The sequence below is a fragment of the Lynx canadensis genome, chromosome A2 (genome assembly GCF_007474595.2).
Source record: "Lynx canadensis isolate LIC74 chromosome A2, mLynCan4.pri.v2, whole genome shotgun sequence".
NCBI classification, from domain to species: Eukaryota; Metazoa; Chordata; class Mammalia; order Carnivora; family Felidae; genus Lynx; species Lynx canadensis.
In genome coordinates, this window is record NC_044304.2 from 74,832,176 (window position 1) to 74,846,578 (window position 14,403).

The 14,403-nt window shown below is 43.8% G+C and overlaps 1 protein-coding gene across 2 annotated transcripts in view; it reads left to right on the plus strand.

Annotated features, from left to right (window-relative positions):
• Positions 1 to 14,403, plus strand: part of AMPH (amphiphysin) — a 251,490-nt gene that overhangs the window by 156,999 nt on the left and 80,088 nt on the right. For both annotated transcript variants that reach the window (XM_030307720.1, XM_030307722.1), the window contains exons 6-7: positions 2,384 to 2,491; positions 4,671 to 4,756. In XM_030307720.1, the coding sequence (XP_030163580.1) occupies positions 2,384 to 2,491; positions 4,671 to 4,756 (194 nt within the window). The remainder of the gene's footprint in view (positions 1 to 2,383; positions 2,492 to 4,670; positions 4,757 to 14,403) is intronic.

Below are 14,403 nucleotides of genomic sequence, written 5' to 3' on the forward strand. Positions count from 1 at the left end.
TGTGTGTGATAATTTTAGAATGAATCCCAGGCATCACGTGTAGAATAGTAAAGACTGAAGTAACATTAATGTCTCGAAATGGGCCTATCTTTTCGTCAGGCCAGCAGCATGGGGATGCAAGTCAATCTGATGAATTGAAGTGGTTTGGGTTTGTTGGTACTGTTGTTACTTTCAGTGCACAAGGGCTTTCACATTCCTCTAGACTTGGGCTGCTAATGCCTTGTTCTGCTCTCTTAACCTCTATCATGTTTTTAGACTCTAGGGTTGAGGTCTGGTTTTTGCCTCTCCTTTGGCCCACATGGACAGGCCCGTGGATGCGAGATCATTTTTCTGAGTGTCCTTGTTTCCATCAGATTTTGGTTCCTTGTATGCTTGTATTGCAGAAGGGGGCCCCCCATATATATTTGCTCTCCCACCAGTGGGAGGCAGCTATTGCTTGTTATTGAGCGTTGGACTTATCATGGGGGCAAGGCTGTCTTCTGGTATGCTTTCTTAGCCTGTCTGAAGCAAAGTCAGCCTCATATCTGTGGTTGGTTTTTTTTTAATTTTTTTTTCAATTTTTAAAAAATTTACATCCAAATTAGTTAGCATATAGTGCAACAATGATTTCAGGAGTAGATTCCTTAGTGCCCCTCACCCATTTAGCCCATTCCCCCTCCCACAACCCCTCCAGTAACCCTCAGTTTGTTCTCCACGTTTATGAGTCTCTTCTGTTGTGTCCTTCCCTGTTTTTATATTATGTTTGTCTCCCTTCCCTCATGTTCATCTGTTTGTTTTTTTTTTTCCCTCTGGTTGGTTTTGAGCAGTTTCCTGCCCCTGCCCGAGTGGGAACAGACCTCTGCGTCTTAAAGGGGTCAGACTCGGGGCCCCAAAAGGTTTATGCCCCTCCCCCAAATGAGTAGGGACTTTTTCATTTACCCTTCTTTGTGGAACAGTGTTCTTTGCATGTAGCGTAGGGGCCAGAGGGGTTTCTATCACCGCCCCCTCTCCCCCAGGGCCAGACTGGTTTTGCTTCTGCTCTTCCCCATCAAGCAGTGGATCTCTGCCTGGGGTCTGTGAGTAGGAGGATTTCTCGCTCCCTCCTTAAGCCACTTAAAGCTTTTGCCTTGTAAGAGAAAAATGTCCATTGACACAGGCGTGGTTTGGTGCCCACGCTGTGTAACCATAGCTCATCTCATTCTCACCTGCACTGCAAGGGAGTGTCGTGTTCCCAGACTTTCTCACAGCATCCAAGGGAGGCCAAAGGAAAGAACTTACCCCTGAGTGCAATTTGCCCTCGTGCCTTGGCCACCCAGCTTTCCAAAGTGATACCTTACCCCACATTAGGCCTTTAACAGTTTGTTGAAATTTTAGCTGACCTCCTCATGTCCACTTGTATGGTAGCCACAGCTGTTACCTGTATCCTGGTGTGTTGGCACAAATGGTCTGTTGGCTTATCTCTTCTCGGATGGATTTTCCCTCTTCCTGAATAAAAGAATTCAGATTACTTTGTTGCCTTGTGACCTTAGGTCTCTGATACAATCAATGAGAGTTACCCTTTTATAGATGATCCACATTTTTTCTTGTTGGTGTGAGAGTGACATTTGTTGCAGTTGTCTGTATCCTAAATGGAAGTGGGAGTCTCTAGGAATCAATGTATTTTTAAAGCTCCTCGGGTGATTCTAATGAACAAAAGGATTGGGTAATACTTCTAGGAAGAAGGATTTTTTAGGAAGTAAATCCGTTTTATAGAATTGCTGTTGGTGTGAGTGTTATTTGAATTGTAAAACCAGGGGCGCTTGGGTAGCTCAGTCGGTTAAGCGTCTGACTTTGGCTCAGGTCATGATCTCACGGTTTGTGGGCTCGAGCCCCACGCCGGGCTCTGTGCTGACAGCTCAGAGCCTGGAGCCTGCTTCGGATTCTGTGTCTCCCTCTCTCTCTCTGCCCCTCCCCTGCTCGTGCTCTCTCTGACTCAAAAAGAAATAAACATTAAAAAAAAAAAAAGTGTAAAAACAAATGCTAACATAGTTTTCCATGATCTTCAAAGTGGAACACTTCACGATTTAGAGGAGAGTCTAAAAGACAGTATAGGTTTACTGCTCTCCTCAACCAGTTCTGGAAATTTTCTGATTTTTGACCGTACATTCTACCCTCAACTGACCAGCCTAATTACTATCAAAAGGGAAGATATTTACCTAATGGTTTTTACATAAATGGTTTTACATAAGAATTGGAGGTGTATTTTGGAGAATTTCCAGGTATCATTTGTCTGCTGAAATTCTGGCTCACTTCAATCTCTAGTCAAGATATTTGGTTACTCTGGACAAGGAAAACATTTCAGCAGTCAAAAAGAGACTCTATGACCACACCTTTTCCTTATTTGTATGTACTTCCTTGTTGGCAGAATCGCATCGCAAAACGCAGCAGGAAGCTGGTGGACTATGACAGCGCTCGCCACCATCTAGAAGCTTTGCAGAGCTCCAAGAGGAAGGATGAAAGTCGAATCTCTAAGGTAAGGATTGATCCCACCGTTGACGCCACTCTCTACGTTCTATGACTTCTGACAGTTTCTCTTTTTAAGATTGAATACAAGCAGATTGGGAGGAGTCAAGATGGTGGAGGAGTAGGGGGACCCTGAACTTGCCTTGTCCCACAAACACAGCTAGATAAGTATCAGATCATTTTGAACACCTAAGAGATCGATGTGAAGGCTGAGAGAGTAAAATTAAATACAAGCATACCTCAAAGATCTTGTGGGTTCAGTTTCCGACCACTGCAATAAAGCAAATATTGCAGTACAGCAATCAGATGCATGTTTTAGTTTCCCGGTGCAAACAAAGGTTATGTTTATGCTATACTGTAGTCTGTTAAGTGTGCAATAGCATTATGATTAAAAACACAGCGTGCGTATCTTAACTAAAAACACTTTATTGCTAAAAAATGCTAACCATTACCTGAGCTTTCAGTGAATCATAATCACTGATCCCAGATCACCATAACAGATGTAATAATAATGAAGATGCCTACATATTGCAAGAATTACCTGAATGTGACACAGAGACATGAAGTGAACAAGTGCTGTTGGAAAAATGGCACCCGTAGACTTGCTTGGTGCTGGGTTGCCACAGACCTTCAATTTGCAAAAATGTCAGTTATCTGCACATCACTGTAAGGTAAAGCGCGCGCACGTGCACACACGCACGCACACACACACACACACACACACACACACACAAAACAACTGAGGTATGCCTGTATTTCCTTTTTGAAGGAGATTGGAATCAGGACAGAATTTCAACTGCATCATGGTACCTACGGGCCGCTTTCCATAATTCTTAATTAAAAAATAAGGTTTTGCATGTTACCATAGAGTTCACGTGACTGGCACTGACTCCTACATTTTGATCAAAATAAACCTTGGCCCCCAACAATCCTGCAGGGTCAGTGAAAGTAACGTGTTCCCACACTTCCTTCTGTGTTTGTAGTCCGTAGTTGAAGCTAAAAGGCAGATTCAGAGAGAAAACCGAATTTGAAATGCTAAGATATAACCTGTGATTGTCAGAGAGCCCAGCTATGGGCTAGATTTGTGGAACTGATTCATTTTCTTTTAGAAAACCCATTTCCGCAGCTTTTACTCCGTATGCCCATTACTTATAGACACCAACTAACTGACACCTGGTAACTACTCGCTTTGCTCCCAGTCTTGCCTCCTCCTGGCTGCCTACACACAGCTGTCTGAATAGTCTTTCTGCCTCACATCTCTAGATCTGTTTCCCCACTGCTTGTCTTTTAATGGCTGCCATTGCCTGTAGAAAGCAAATCTAAGTTGCTTAGCAGGCGTACGAGCCCTGCACAACTTGGTGGTTGTTCATCCTACTCAACTTTCAAATTTTCTTTCCCCTCTGCTTCCTCCCTACGCATATCCTAAGCTAGAGCCCCCGTGACCCACACCTCAGTTCCCGAGCGGCCATGATAAGAGCTCCACTTCGTGCACAACCCCATAGGTGCCAGGCACCACGATCATCCACATTGTCATTTCTTAATAGTCACAATAGCTGTGAAGGAGGCATTACCGTCTCCCATTTTATCAATGAGGTATCCAAGGTGAAGAAAGTGAAAACGGCCTCCCAAGTTTCCACAATTGGTAAGCTAGGATTCTGGCTACTAGGGAACGCCACCTTCGTGCATTAGAGTGTCTGTCCACCCCCTTCTTTAGCAAACATTTGCTGATTCTTCAAGAGTCCATTAGAATATCACTTTCCCTGTGGAACCTTCTCTGTTTCTGTACCATCTTCCCCAATAGCATGCTCTGCAACACTATCTTGTAATGTAATTATTTTCACTTCCCGGTAGACTGGGAGCTCTTTGGGAAGCATCCGTGTGCAGTATCCAGAGCAGAACAGTGCATGTGACAGTTAACCCGTTTTGTGGCATGAATGGATCTGCCAGATTACAAAAGCACCCATTGTAATTGAGTCAGTTTCTGTGTCTCAGTAAGACTTCGTGTTTCTTATCGGAAACGGTTTTGTGGATTATAACCAGACAAATTTCTGTCCTTCTCAAAATGCTTCTTGGATGCCATAAAGCTATTCCTATTTTATGTTCAGTGCTGTTGTTGTACATAACAGTGGCTTGTGTTTCAGTGAGATTTTTTTTTTTAGCGTAAACACGTGTCAATGTGTCCTTTCTAGGCAGAAGAGGAATTTCAGAAAGCACAGAAAGTATTTGAAGAGTTTAACGTTGACTTACAAGAGGAGTTACCATCGTTATGGTCAAGGTAAAGTTTCTGTGCAGGGTGTACGTGTCCCATTTAGAAGATCGAGAAGAGGCGATATCCCTTCTCTTATCTTTATTGTTTGTGATGCTTCAGGGCCATCGAACCTGGCAAAACGGTCTATGTATCTATATATCTGTGCTTTTCAGAATGGTAGCTACCTGCCACACGTGGCTGGCTGTTGAACTCTTGGAATATGGCTCGTATGGTGGAGGAAGTGAATTTTTAATTTATTTTGCTTTGACTCATTTAAATTTAAATAGCCACACGAAGCTAGCAGCTGCTATATTGATGACACAGTTTTTAGACCTTGATATGTTTCTCAAGTGGAGTCTCCCATCTCAGAAAGAGGCAACAGGAGAATTGCCCTTAACTTTGAAATTTACAAGGATACCCCATCAGCTCTTGGTAGAACTCCCTTGATTGATCTGGTCTTCAGGCTTTGATGCCAAACCCTGTGCTTTCAGCTCTGACCTTTTTAACCTGAACTGCATTCCCATTTTAAGCACTAAATGTTTTTCTTTTATGGTTACTCTGCATTTCTCATGGCATTAAGTGCATTTTCCATCCCTTGTCTTATTTTCCCCCCTCAATGGTAGAACCAAGAAGCTGTTGGATGCAGTGGGGACTTCCGCCTCTCAGTTTCCATCAGCACCTCATGCGACCATGCCATACAAACACATTTGCACTTGCTATGCAACATTGCTTTAAGACAAATCCTCTGGCCCGGTTTCCAACCAGACTGGCATCCTCAAAACCTTCCTATCTAAAAATTCTGGAGGTCCTACTTATCCTTTAAAACTGTAAGCGTTTTGAGGGTCTAGAGTGGAGTTTATCCATGTTTGTGTCCACTCCGTGTTTATTTTTGAAATAACTAGAGGAAATTTCAGCCAATTCACTCTAGAATCAGCCTGTAGGGCATCCCACTTCAATGTCCAGCCATAACCCAAGGTTCAACATGTGTGAAATTAACTCCTCGCTCATCTGAATTTACTCATTCTTTCCGCACCTGCATTTCTCTTTTTGGTACTGTCATTCTTGGGCTCCCCGCCTCAAAGCTTTGGCGTCATTAACTATGGGAAGCCAGAGGACCATCAAAGGAATCAATTTATCCTTTCTCTGTGGTCTTCTGGATTGGTCTCTGCCTCCGTATTCTCATTGCCACCACCCATCCCTCATCACCCTCCTGTTGAGACAGATATCTATTCGTAACTTTCATGGAGTCATTCGTGCCTATTTAAAACCACAAATTATAGGGGCACCTGGGTGGCTCAGCCAGTTGAGTGTCTGACTCTTGATATTGGGTCAGGTCATGATCACAGGGTTGTGGGACTGAACCCCATGCTCAGTGCAGAGCCTGGTTGAGATTCTTTCTCTCTCCCTTTGCCCCTCTGCCTCTCTCCCCTGCTTGTGCTTTCTCTCTCTCTCTCTCTCAAATAAATTTTAAAAAGAAGATAAAGTCACAAATCATATGAAATTATGGGTTTTTTAAGAAGTATATTTTTTCATTCTTATATTTCAAAAAATACTTGTATCCAAAATCTTTATGCACATCGTTGGCACCCATGTCTTTGTCCTCATCAAGGCTGACTCATGAAATGTCAGCCAGGAGTTCTCCCCAGCTTATCATCTTCCTCAACATCCCCAACACCAGTTGTGATTTGCATACAATTTAAACAGTTCTCCTGTTCATTTCCCCTCTCAAGGAATTTTTGTGATCTCAAATGTCATTACTTACCCAATTGCTTTTTAAACTGATCTTTATGAGAACTTAGGTACCACAACGCTCAACACTTCCAATTATGAGATAATACTCCCAGGAAAATTGCCAAAATTCCCCAAAGGTGGGTATTATTTGCCTTAATACGTATTGGGTATGGAACAAAAATATTTCTTCTTAATGTTCTCGATAAGCATCCTAAACTAGCATTGACTGATGAGGTTTCAGGCTTATGTGTCTTCCCCAGATAGTATTTGGTCATTCAAAATAAGTAATTGTCAGAGTATCTTGTAATATGAAAGACTTTAGAGGAATTTAAACACAATGGGAATATTTGAAGGACAAGTTTTGGAGAGAAGCCAATCCTCTTATCTGCCATATACAATATAAATACTTCAGTGCTCTTTGTTTTAAATGTTTATTCATTTTTGAGAGAGAGTGTGAGTGGGGGAGGGGCAGAGAAAGAGGGGGACTGAGGATCTGAAGCGGGCTCTGTGCTGACAGCAGCGAGCCCGATGTGGGGCTCGAACTCACGAACCGTGAGATCATGACCTGAGCTAAAGTCGGAAGTTCAACCAAGCCACCCCAGTGCCCTGCTTCAGTGCTTTTTAATCCACTGTGACTTATTTCTGCACTCAAGGGTTTTTCCTTTTTACGTCAGTCAGGTCCTGCCCTTTGATCCAATCCTAGCTTGGGCCTTTGTGTATACTCTTTATATATACCGTGGTTTTTGACTAGACCTACATTATTCAACTGCAGTAATTGTGTGTACTGTGTTTATACGAGAGGAAAAGAGAGCGCTCATTATTGTTGAATACTTTGTATTTTCCAGGTGTCAGTTTATTCACTTTACACACATAACCTCTAATCGTCACAATTGCATATATCCCCACCTTACAGACGAGGAAGCTCGGGATCATACTGGTTAAACACTTTGCCGAAGATCGTCGCATTTATACATCCTGAAGCTGGCACTTAAAAACACTTCTGTGGTGTTGCCTGTAAATCCTGATTGTCTGCATTTAGGACTTCTCCTTATGTAAAATGAGACCGTACGCAGGCTTTCATAAATAAAGCTTAGTTCATAAAATTGTCTTATTATATGTTTTCTTCCCAGCCATATTACTCCACCTTGAAATTGCAGTTATTTGTGTCTTCCAGCGTCCCTGCTATGGTGGGTTGAGGAATGAGAGCTCCGCTATTTAAGGAAAGTGCAGAAGTCCCTGAGAAGGAATGATCACAGATGTAGGAGGAGGCCCGGGAGAGTAGTATCTTAAAAAGCCCAAGAATGGCGAGAGTTTTAAAAGTGAAGGCGTGCCGGGAGAATCATTGACAAAATGGAGGTCAAGCAGAGGAGACTAAAGGTGTATTGTCTTGGTGAGCCTCCAGACAGGCTCCAGCTGATGGCGGGGTCAGAAACCTGACTGCAGCCATTGGAGACGCCATGGTTGATGATGTAGAAGGATATCATCTCTTATTTGAGGATCTTGACTATGCTGGGCCTGAGGAATAGTGGTAGCAGATACAGGGGGAGGAGTGGGCAGGGGAACCCTTCTAAAATTAACCGGTATCATTTTGAGGGGCTCGGTCAGTTAAGTGTCCGGTTTTGGCTCAAGTCATGATCTCGTGGTTCATGGGTTCGAGCCCCGCATTGGGTTCCATGCTGGAGCCTGGAGCCTGGAGCCTGCTTCCGGTTCCCCCACCCTCTGTCTCTTTCTCAAAAATAAATAAGCATTAAAAAATTAATTTGAAATAACTGGTATCATTTTGAGAAGCCGACAGTGGCAGCGGCACAGGTTGGGATGATTTAGGACTGGGGATTTCTGGAGCCAGTAGGGGACAGGGGGATAAAGACGAGGTGTTGGCACAGCGACCAGCCAGTGGTGAGAGGTATGCCACAGGGCCCGAGCTTGAGAAAGCAAGATGCCGAGCCTGAGGGGGACGACAACCTGGAAGGAAAGGGGCACTGATCTCAGAGAGATTAAGAAAAAAATCAACAACTGGAATGGAAGTGAATGAATGAAGGATCTTGTGGTCTAGGAAATTAGGTTAGGGAGCAGGCCTCTTGATTGTCTCCTATCAGTTGTGAGCCATGGATGGCAAGACCCAGGATCTGCAGCAGAATTTATATGAATAAGCATGTGAGTTACGAGTTTGTTTCTTGATTTAAGAGTCGGGTGTCGAGGTCTGCTGTGTTCGTGTTAGGATTCGGTGAAGGAGAGAGAAGGGAATCAGGAGATGTGTGCTGTGGACAGTGAGTGGGGTGGTGGCCTGGGGGTTGGTAGATGAGCCGTACAGGGCCGAATATGTGCGGCATGAATCTCAGAGGAAGGAGTGTCAGGGGCCCAGAGGAGCAGGGGCCAGCTAGGAGAAAGTTCTTCGCTCTCCCACTCCACCCCCCTGGTAAGTGACGGATGGCACAGGATGCTTCTTCCATTACAGGGGGTTGTGGTGAGGGGGTCGCAGTGACCCCCCCCCGCCCAGCCCCACCCCTGCAGATTTCCCTGAGGGAAGTGCTGAGGGGAGTGTCCTGGCCTGCACTGCTGTGACAGCTCAGCTGACAATCCTTCCCATTGTTTCCAAGAAGAAAAAACCATCTTAATAAAGAAATTAAGTGGGTCTTGAGAGCTAACCTGAAGGGGCCTGAGGATGCCTCAGAGGAGTCCTTCGGGGACATGGTAATGTCTGAGTCCCTTGTTTATGAAGAGCGTGTGGAACACCTCGCAAACACGTAAAAGCAGTACGCTGTGGGTGTCTGGTTCCCTGCTGGTGACATCAGGTTTTTACAAGCCAAGGGTAACAGTCAGCATATGCCCTTCCAGTGGAATGAGTGCCACGTTTGTTGGCTCATTCATTCATTCATTGAATATTTACTGCACACCTGCTCTGCCCTGGTGCCGTATCAGGTGCTAGGCCTGTAGTAGTGACCTGCTTACAGGCAGACCCTACTTTGAAAGAGTCTCCAATTTCAAAACTTGAAGAAAACCCTTATATGACGAATTACATCAAAAATGTCCAACACATTTTTTTCTAAGTTAAACACATCCTAGTTGACTTAACTTCGAAATTCTAAAATGAACCACAAAAATATTAGAAAATCATTTGATATCTGTTTAGTCGTGTTAAACAAGGTCTTTATTTCTTTCTGGCACCACACCACTTATTTCTCTAAATAATAATTGATATAAACAAGACACGCTATATATCAGAAAGCAAAACTAACAGGTAGAAGAATAGGAATTCTTGTTTTTTTGCTAAATGTCTCCAAGAATCACTATGTTTAATAGCAGTTAACCTTCTAAATAAAGGGGGGACGGAGCACCAAGAAATGAACATAAAAAATGAATAGGTCACTCGCAAAAGAAGAAATATAAACGGCTATTAAGTAAATGAAGGAAAAAGTATTAACTTTAATTGAAGGAATATAACTGTAAAAGGCAGCTGGGTGCAAACTCTCACCCATCATATTCCCGAAGGTTTTGTGCAACTTCGCACTGAACGTCAAGGAAGTAGAAGGACCCCGCCCCCGTGGGGGCAGCTTGGAAGTGCACACCAGAGCCTCTGTGGTCTGTGCCTCTCACACAGCGTTTGCACTCAAGACACTTATTCTAAGGAAATAGTCGAGCCATGCACCGAGTTTTAATTCGTAGGTCGTCGTTAGGGTTTTGTTCGTCATAGTGAAAAATCAATGAAAACAAAGCAGTCCCCGCCAGTGAACTTCAGCTACACCCCCTCCCCCATCCATCTGCGCCTGCCGTCTATTTAAATCTGACCCTCCTTCGGGCCAGCCCAAGCTGATCCTCTCAAGCAGACGTTCGCAGCTGGCACAGGGCCTGTCAATTCTCCCATCTTCTCAGTTCCTGTAGCCGTTTCTGTTTGAACCTACTCATTTTTGGTATTCAATTGTGTATGGCCTCTCGTGGTAACTTTAACATTGGCATTCTGCGTCTTTCACTCACCAGCGTGGGTGAAGTGTGTGTTCATGAATCCTCCCCTCAGGGGCTCCTGTAAGTGGACTGTGTGTTCCTGGAGCCCCCGGAGCCCACCCCTAGGCATGAACCCAGAGTGGATAGGCCCTTCGTTGAGTAATTGAATGACGGGAGGTATGAGGAATGACTGGTTGATGGGGGTCCTGAGTTGGCACTTACAGTGCCGCCGGAAGTCTTCTCTGCCACATATGGTGAGCTGGACCCTCTGCCCAGTGTTGTCAGCGCACCTGCAGACTCCCCTCCCGTACAGGTGCTGCTTTGTTAGCTTCCTCAAACACAGGTCCTCTCCATTCCCCTGTCCCACACATGGCTAGGGGCTGCAAATAACCACTGCCTGCAAATAAACGCATACTTCACGGTCGGGAAGATCCCCTGCCCCAGCGCACAGGCCTGCCTCACTACTCTTATCTCCCAAGCTTCTGATCTGACCCTCCCAAGTAGTTGCTATTTCCCAAACACCTTGTGCCAGGATTTTCTTTATTATTATATGTCTGTTTATCTATCTATCATCTATCAATATATACACACACACATATACACACACACGCACAATGGAATATTATTCAGCCATAAGAAAGGAGGGGCACCTGGGTGGCTCAGTCGGATGAACGTCCAACTCTTGATTTCAGTGCTCAGGTCATGATCTTATGGTCATGAGATCAAGCCCCATGTCAGGCTCCACGCTGGGCATGGAGCCTGCTTAGGTTTTGCTCGCTCGCTCTCTCCCTCTGCCCCTCCCTTGCTCACTCATGCTCTCTTTCAAAAAAAAAAAAAAAAAAAAAAGGGAGATTCTGCCATTTGGGATAATATGGATGGACCATGAGGGCATTATGCTGAGTGAAACAAACCGGACAAAGACCTATGTTCCACTTAATGTTTAGTATCTACAGTGATTATGTCTCTCAATTCACCTATTTTTTTTTAATTTTTTTTTCAACGTTTATTTATTTTTTTGGGGACAGAGAGAGACAGAGCATGAACGGGGGAGGGGCAGAGAGAAAGGGAGACACAGAATCGGAAACAGGCTCCAGGCTCTGAGCCATCAGCCCAGAGCCTGACGCGGGGCTCGAACTCACGGACCGCGAGATCGTGACCTGGCTAAAGTCGGACGCTTAACCGACTGCGCCACCCAGGCGCCCCTCAATTCACCTATTTTTATTTTGATATGAAATAATATACATAATATATGTCTGTGTGTATATGTATATTCATATATATATGCATATTCATATATATATATGCAGGTGTACGTATCCTGTATGTATATATGCATATACGTGTGTGTGTGTGTGTGTGTGTGTATACATGTCACACCTTCTTTTTATTTATTTATTTATTTATTTTAAATTTTTTTAACATTTATTTATTTTTGAGACAGAGGGAGACAGAGCATGAACGGGGGAGGGCCAGAGAGAGAGGGAGACACAGAATCGGAAACAGGCTCCAGGCTCTGAGCTGTCAGCACAGAGCCCGACGCGGGGCTCGAACTCACGGACCGCGAGATCACGACCTGAGCCGAAGTTGGACGCTTAACCGACTGCGCCACCCAGGCGCCCCTCAATTCACCTATTTTTATTTTGATATGAAATAATATACATAATATATGTCTGTGTGTATATGTATATTCATATATATATATATATATGCAGGTGTACGTATCCTGTATGTATATATGCATATACATGTGTGTGTGTGTGTGTGTGTATACATGTCACACCTTCTTTTTATTTATTTATTTATTTATTTTAAATTTTTTTTAACATTTATTTATTTTTGAGACAGAGGGAGACAGAGCATGAACGGGGGAGGGCCAGAGAGAGAGGGAGACACAGAATCTGAAACAGGCTCCAGGCTCTGAGCTGTCAGCACAGAGCCCGACGCGGGGCTCGAACTCACGGACCGCGAGATCACGACCTGAGCCGAAGTTGGACGCTTAACCGACTGAGCCACCCAGGCGCCCCACACCTTCTTTAATCATTCCCTGGTTGATGGACATTTGGATTGTTTTCATCTCTTGGCTCTTATGAATAACGCTGCAGTGAATGGGGCAGTGCCTGTATCTCTTTGAGTTCCTGGTTTCATTTCCTTCAGATGTATCTCCAGAAGTGGGATCACTGGGTCGTATGGTAGTCCTATTTTTACCTCTCTGAGGAGTTTTCCCCAGTGGCTGCACCAATTTCCATTCCCACCGACAGTACACAAGGGGTCCCTTTTCTCCACATCCTTGCTAACACTTGTTATCTGGTCTTTCTGATGACAGCCGTGCTGATGGGTGCGAGGTGATTCTACTGCATGGTATCCCTTGTATGTGGAATCTGGGTGGGGGAAGGCAAATTCATGGAAATGGAAAGTAGGAAAGTGGATGTCCGGGGCTAGGAGGTGGGGGAAATAGGGAGAGGTTGGTAAAAAGGTATACACTTTTAGCTGTGAGTAAGGTCTGAGGATCTAATGTACAACATGGTAACTATAGCTGATAACACTATATTCTATAATTGAAATGTGCTGAGTGTAGAAGTTAAATGTTCACACACACAAGATACATTTATGAAGTGAGAGCTGTGTTACTTAACTAGATGGGGGAACCATTCACAATTGTGAATCAGGTCACCACAATGTACACTTGAAATATATCACCATTTTAATTGTCAGCTATACCTCAATAAAGCTGAAAAGATGAAGGAAACCCAAATAAACTAGTCTTCTAAAATAAAAAAAAAATTAAGTGGAACACGGTAGGAACTTAAGGCACAGGTTAAGACGTAGAAAAAGTAAGCCTTACTGGAGTTTCACATGGTACTTAACCATTATTTCATCTCTGAATCTCTAAATTGGGTTTTTATCTTTTATCTTGTTAAAATTCTAAACCCTAATTCATTGGAGAGAACAGAAATCATGATACTCGTGCTTAAGCAGAATTTCTTGTCACACAGTCCGTGCTTTTCTATTGGTTTTCCTCCTTTTGGATCCAAACACAGGTTCTCCGGTTATTAATTACGAGACCTTGGACAATTAGTATGTCTGTGTCTCGGCTGACCTGGATGTAAAATGAGGCTCACTACCCTGGAGGTAGTTACAAGAATTAAGTGAGGGAATAAATAAAGGTGTCTATTACATGGCAGCTCTTTCTGTTGGCTTTAGTGATAATGGAACATTCGTCCACTCGGCTTATTGGAATCTTGCTCAGCACAAGGCACAGCTAAATAGGAAGGTCCCCTTTTATCTATGCTTTCATGTCATTGTTTAAATAAGAGGGGCCCTCCTGTGTACAGGCACATTCTTACTCCCCAGTAATAAGTTATTATTAAATAACAAAATTATATATTAAACAATAAATTATTCTTATTACACCCCCCCCCCCCCCCCGAGTATATGTTTGTTCCATATATCTGGCCTGTCTAATGTTTCTGGCATCTAAGTTCTTACTTGGGATTTAGAATCTCATGAGCCAGTCAGGATTCTGGAGTTATTTTTGAGAACGTCATTGAAACAAGAATGTGAATGAAATCAAAGTAGTAATTTATTAGCTGGATTCAGAAAGATTGAATTAATACAGTGTCCTCATTTAGAGCAAAGGGAGCCCATTCAGGAGGTACTGGGCTGAACCCTCAGGGTTGACGGGTGTGCTTACTATTAGGGACCTAAAAGTCCCACCCCCTGGCTTTGCTTCACAAACCTGTTTGAGATACTGTGAATGGACACCTTGTGTCTTTATTTGGCCCTCTTACTTTAGCTGAGGAATTGTAGTTAATCGGTAGGTTTTCTGTTTCTCCCTGTCCACCACATTTCAGAATCCAAAATGATAGTATGTATATGTCATAAAAATTAATGATAAGCTTCTTTCTCTCCAGCCCTTTACAAGACACACGTCTAAAATATAAGCAGACTCTTAGGGCAGTGGTTCCAAATGTGTTCCGTCTGCAGGAGCAGCAGCCTCTGTGTTA